Genomic DNA, 6,547 nt, shown 5'->3' on the forward strand with positions numbered 1-6,547 from the left:
GTATGGGGTCCACTATAACCCACAGGATGGGTATGGGGCTCCAACCACCCACAGAATAAGTATGGGGTACAATAACACCCACTGGATATGTATGGCATCCATTGCCCCCACAGGATGACTATAGGGTACAGTATCGCCCACAGGATTAGTATATAGGGTTCACTGCCGCCCACAGAGTCGGTATGGGGTCCACCGCCACCCACAGGGTCGGTATGGGGTCCACTACCGCCCACAGGGTCGCTATGAAGTCAACTACCGTCCACAGGGTCGGTAGGGGTCCACTACCGCCCACAGGGTCGGCAGGGGGTCCACTGCCACCCACTGGGTCGGTAGGGGGTCCACTGCCGCCCACAGGATCGATAGGGGGTCCACTGCCGCCCACAGGGTCGATATGGGGGGGGTCCACTACCGCCCACAGGATCGATAGGGGGTCCACTGCCGCCCAGAGGGTCGGTAGGGGGTCCACTGCCGCCCACACGTTCGGTAGGGGTCCACTGCCGCCCACAGGGTCGGTAGGGGGTCCACTGCCGCCCACAGGATCGATAGGGGGTCCACTGCCGCCCACAGGGTCGATAGGGGGTCCCTTACCGCCCACAGGGTCTCTATGAAGTCAACTACCGCCCATAGTGTTTGTATAGTGTCCACTATCGCCCATAGTGTTATTATGGGGTCCACTACCCCTCATAGGGTCGGTATGGGGGTCCATTACTACCCACAGGGTGTGTCTGGGGTCTATTTTGGCAATACTGCTTTTCCAATCTCATTTGTTGTTCAATGTAAAATATTTGTTGCTCGACTTGCAACAATTTATATATATATATATATATAGTATAGTGCCTTTGCAATAATGTACCAATGTATGTATTTTCATAACTCGTTTTAAATTGTTGAAAAATAAATAACTACATTGTGAATGCAAGTCAATGTTTACATGCTAAATCAGAGTTGCCAGATTCCGCTTAAAATAGCAAATTGTGCTTATTTTCAAAGCTTGAGAATTTAGCTTTAAAGTAGTTAAAAAACTACGAATTTCGTAATTTGCTATGTACTTTAGTGTACTATTTTAAAATAAGATTGGTTTTTAAGCTGCAAGTCATATGAATCTCAAAAAAAGTATATTATTAACAATCTTATCTCCATAGTTCACTAGTTTCTGTAAATCAGATCTGGTAACTGTAGGCCAAGTACTGGTAGACTCAAGACACAATGTGTGTTGAAGCTATTCTCTTTGAAGAAGTCATCTCGACAGGATCTTCCAGCTCCAGCTATAAAACTTCACCAAACATGGATCTACCTAGTACATCAAATGGTAAGAAATTACTAAACTGTAGTAAACTGAATCTGACACTGTCATATATATATATATATATATATATGTATGTGTGTATGTATGTATGTATGTATGTATGTATGTATGTATGTATGTATATATATATATATATATATATATATATATGTTGTACCTAGTAGCCAGAACGTCGTACTCGGCTTACTATGCAAGGCCCGATTTGCATAATAAGCCAAGTTTTCCTGACAGTATATTTTCTCTAATTTGTTTTCTGATGAAATGATAAAGCTACCCATTTCATTATGTATGAGGTCAATTTTTTTTATTGGAGTTAAAATTAACGTAGATATATGGCCGAACCTAACCAACCCTACCTAACCTAACCTAACCTATATTTATAGGTTAGGTTAGGTTAGGTAGCCGAAAAAGTTAGGTTAGGTTAGCTTAGGTAGGTTAGGTAGTCGAAAAACAATTAATTCATAAAAACTTGGCTTATTAGGCAAATCGGGCCTTGCATAGTAGGCTGAGAAGTGCGTTCGGGCTACTAGGTACGACATATATATATATATATATATATATATATATATATATATATATATATATATATATATATATATATATATATATATATATGAGGGGTACCACCTCTGGTGCAAGTGTAGGGACCCATAGCCTCGGAGAAGAAAATAAAGAGTACTCAGAGAAGACCTTGTGGATCCTCACTGAACACTTTCATATTTTCTTCTCCTACCACCCTTATTCTTTTGGTATGTGTGTATATTTATCTAACTTTATTTGAAAACGTCATTACACAAAAAAAGTTACAATATTGATTATATATATATATATCTATATATATATATATATATATATATATATATATATATATATATATATATATATATATATATATATATATGTCGTACCTAGTAGCCAGAACGCACTTCTCAGCCTACTATGCAAGGCCCGATTTGCCTAATGAGCCAAGTTTTCCTGAATTAATATATTTTCTCTAATTTTTTTCTTATGAAATGATAAAGCTACCCACTTCATTATGTATGAGGTCATTTTTTTTTTATTGGAGTTAAAATTAACGTAGATATATGACAGAACCTAACCAACCCTACCTAACCTAACCTAGCCTATCTTTATAGGTTAGGTTAGGTTAGGTAGCCGAAAAAGTTAGGTTAGGTTAGGTTAGGTAGGTTAGGTCGTCGAAAAACAATTAGTTCATGAAAACTTGGCGTATTAGGCAAATCGGGCCTTGCATAGTAGGCTGAGAAGTGCGTTCTGGCTATTAGGTACGACATATATATATATATATATATATATATATATATATATATATATATATATATATATATATATATATATATATAATTTTTTTTTCTTCCAATAATATAGTATTCGCTTGAAATTAACAGCCTGGTCAATCAGGCTGTTGGATTCAACTCCTCTCAGTTTTGTTATACGAGTTACAGCATGGTTAATCACATCCAAAATTAAAGTTATTTCCAGATGCAGTCCTAAAATTTTTAACATTGCTCTCACTAGTGTTAATGTAGATTATTTCATAATTTAAATAATATATTTAATTACTGTAGTACATTTTAACAACAATTTAACTTATAATTTTTGCAGCATAGGTCATTTGAATATAAGTATTTTATTAGAAACTATTTCCTTCAGGTCTTCAGGGAAAATTCTTGAGGAGATGCACAAACTGCAAACAATGTGTGCATGTCCGAAGCAATGTTTGCAAGTTCTGCCAGTGTGACTTCCGAAACAGTAGAGAATTAATGAAGAAAGAAGAGGAAGCCCGTTTTCTACTTAAAGGCAAGAAGGCTTTAGAACGAAATACAGCAAGCCGGGTTCTACGAAGGATTGAAAATCAGGTATTGAAGTTTGTCTACATCTGTTGTATTCATTTGTATTCTTCTTATGCTGAACTTGCTTGATAAGGTATAGAATCAACATGAATAATGCTGTACAGTACTTACATACTATTTGTTTATTTATTTATATACAAGATAGCACACTGGGATTATGAGAGTACATAGAATTGATGTTTTTACATTCTTGTAAAGCCACTAGCACACATAGTGTTTTGGGCAGGTCCTTAATCTAACAGATAATTTTAAATAGGCAATTTAAAGCTTAAATGGAAAAAATTGGCTGGTACATTGTAAGAAAGTATCACAAAGATTACTATGTACATTAAAGTAAAATTTGAGGGTTATCAACATATAAATTGTAGCATAATTTGAGGAATATTTCAAGGTATAATATAGTAAGATATGCATTCAATATAACAATCATGATATAAGGTGATAGCAATGATTACAATGGAAAAGTTGTATGGTTTAGGCACATATATTCTGGCATTGGATTTCATAAGATACAGTGCGAGTTTAATACACTAGTTAGGAAACTATCAAGAAAAAATTTAGGTACTTTTTGGTTTTATTTTTTAAAATGGCAGAAGTTGGACAGTTTTTAAATTTGTTAGCAAGTTAGTTCCATAGACAAGGTCCCTTTATTTGCATAGAGTATTTACACAGAATAACTTTGACTCTGGGGATATCAAAGATATTTATTTCTGGTATTGTGATTCTATTATGGGTTCTATTGCACATGCCCAGCTATGCTTCAAACATTTATTTTGTTGCATTTTCCCAGATAGTGTTATTGTTTAAATATTATTTGCTTTTCAGCTAACATATCTGCGTGGCTGTGGGTATGAATCAATCGTTATCTATTACAAGAAAGGACCAGCACGGGTGACATGGTATCCTACCAAACAACGTAATACAAGAAGAGGACAAGAAGATCTTCACCACTAACTTCTTTTTGTGTAAGTAGTTCACATAATATATAAATATATCACCACCTATTATTTTCTCTCATATATATATATATATATACATATGTATATATATATATATATATACATATGTATATATATATATATGTCGTACCTAATAGCCAGAACGCACTTCTCAGCCTACTATTCAAGGCCCGATTTGCCTAATAAGCCAAGTTTTCCTGAATTAATATATTTTTTCTAATTTTTTTCCTATGAAATGATAAAGCTACCCAATTCATTACGTATGAGGTCAATTTTTTTTATTGGAGTTAAAATTAACGTAGATATATGACCGAACCTAACCAACCCTACCTAACCTAACCTAACCTATCTCTATCGGTTAGGTTAGGTTAGGTAGCAGAAAAAGTTAGGTTAGGTTAGGTTAGGTAGGTTAGGTAGTCGAAAAAACATTAATTCATGAAAACTTGGCTTATTATGCAAATTGGGCCATGCATAGTTGGCTGAGAAGTGCGTTCTGGCTATTAGGTACGACATATATATATATATATATATATATATATATATGTATATATATATATATATATATATATATATATATATATATATATATATGTATATATATATATATATATATATATATATATATATATATATATATATATATATATATATATATATATATATATATATATATATATATATATATAATTTCAATTCAATCATCTCTGTCGTTGATGTATATGGCAAAAAGTGTGTGGCCCAATACAGCACTATGTCTTAACGTAATGGGTCCAAGGGCCCATAAGGTCTCGACAGCATTAAGGGCCCTTTAGCAAACCAGTGTGCTGGTGCCCCTATGACACCCATGACGTCTTTGTATCATTTCAAGTTTGTACATGTACTTCTTAAGATATGGGCACCATACAACTGCTGCATATTCTAGCTTTTGTCTAAAAAAATCATGAACAATTTATTTATTATTTATCCATGAATGCCAGAACTAAACCCTGTGGTACTCCACTCGTGACATTTCTCCAGTCCAATACATTGCCTCTGATTACTGCCCTCATTTTTCTATCAGTTTGAAATTTTTTAATCCATGTTAGAAGCTTACCTGTCACCCCTCCAATATGTTCCAGTTTCCAGAACAAACTCTTATGTGGAATTCTATTGAATGCCTCTTTTAGGTCCAGATAGATGCAGTCAACCCAACCATATCTTTCCTGTAAAATTTCTGCGGCTCGATCATAGTAACTGATTAAATTTGTTACACAGGATCTTCCATTTCAAAATTTTTTATTTTTTATTTTTATTTTTTATTCCAGCACGCACAAGGAAGCTTGATGCAGATAAACTTACATTAGGATCAGAAGGTGATAGCGATAATGCCCTGGAAAAAAATCCTGACGAGCTACAAGTGCAGCAGGTGCATAAAGTCCAAAAGGTACCGCAGGTGCAAGAAATTCAACAATTACAAAAAGTTCCGCAGGTGGAACATTTACAAAAAGTTCCGCCGGTGCAACAAGGGCTACCATTAGCAATCCTTCAGAAACAGCAAGAAGTACAAGTAGTAAAATTTGAACCACAGGGAACTACACCAGGAAAACAGTGTAGTAACAACGGAATGGGAATTTTAAAATACCTGAGGAAACAGGTAAAAAAGGACAAACAATAGAAATGGTTCCTTACACATTATTTGGTAGTTTATAGGTATTTTACTTATAATACTTTATATTATGTCTACAGTTTATAATTTAGTTTACAGTTAATTTACTTTTCAACTTCCATATCTTACATGAAGGATTTTTACTGTTTTTCATTTTTAAAACCTTATTAGTATCATTTATAGTTTAGTGTCAATTCACTTATAATACAATATATGGAATAATTTACTAAATTCATTTAACTATAATAAATTTAAATAAACATTTTTACCCCAGGATGAGTTTCAGTCACCCTACCCAAAAAATTAATGTTTCTTTATTACTAATCTTGTGAGAGGTAGCTTATTGTGCAGCCCATACTCATTCTGTGAGTGTTAGTTTATTGTGCACCCCATAGTCATCATGTCACCCAAGCCTGCTGCAGCTGCACCTGAGGGGTGGTGTAGGGAACCATTAGTGTACTATTATGATTTGAGAGAGAGAATGCTCTGTGGACAGAGCATCAATATGGCTTAAGGCATTGAGCTTTGCCTCAAGATGAAGCTTGGGCTGATCTCTGATTTGCTTCTTGGGAGTCTTCATTTACGTGCACCCCATACTCAACCACTTTGTAGTAATTAATTGTGCAACCCATACTCATCCTGTTACCAGTAGTTTGTGCAACCCATACTTATCCTGTGATCCCTATCCCTCTACTTCAAGTCCCTCAAGGGGCGCACGAATTCAGTTTGGCATACTGCATCCTGCCTTCCCATCCCTAGCTACTGA

At 35.2% G+C, this 6,547-nt stretch overlaps 1 protein-coding gene across 2 annotated transcripts; it reads left to right on the top strand.

Annotated features, from left to right (window-relative positions):
* Positions 1 to 820: 820 nt before the first annotated feature.
* Positions 821 to 6,054, top strand: LOC138349644 (uncharacterized). Of its 2 annotated transcripts, XM_069305388.1 has the most exons (4): positions 1,011 to 1,309; positions 2,978 to 3,183; positions 4,003 to 4,142; positions 5,441 to 6,054. In XM_069305388.1, exons 1-3 carry the CDS (start codon positions 1,207 to 1,209, stop codon positions 4,129 to 4,131), a joined length of 438 nt encoding a protein of 145 aa, XP_069161489.1. In that variant the 5' UTR covers positions 1,011 to 1,206; the 3' UTR covers positions 4,132 to 4,142; positions 5,441 to 6,054. The 2 variants fall into 2 exon arrangements, with proteins under 2 accessions (XP_069161490.1, XP_069161489.1); XM_069305389.1 differs by lacking the exon at positions 4,003 to 4,142 and having other exon boundaries at positions 821 to 1,309.
* Positions 6,055 to 6,547: the final 493 nt, after the last annotated feature.

Source organism: Procambarus clarkii, chromosome 55 (assembly GCF_040958095.1).
Source record: "Procambarus clarkii isolate CNS0578487 chromosome 55, FALCON_Pclarkii_2.0, whole genome shotgun sequence".
Taxonomy (NCBI): domain Eukaryota; kingdom Metazoa; phylum Arthropoda; class Malacostraca; order Decapoda; family Cambaridae; genus Procambarus; species Procambarus clarkii.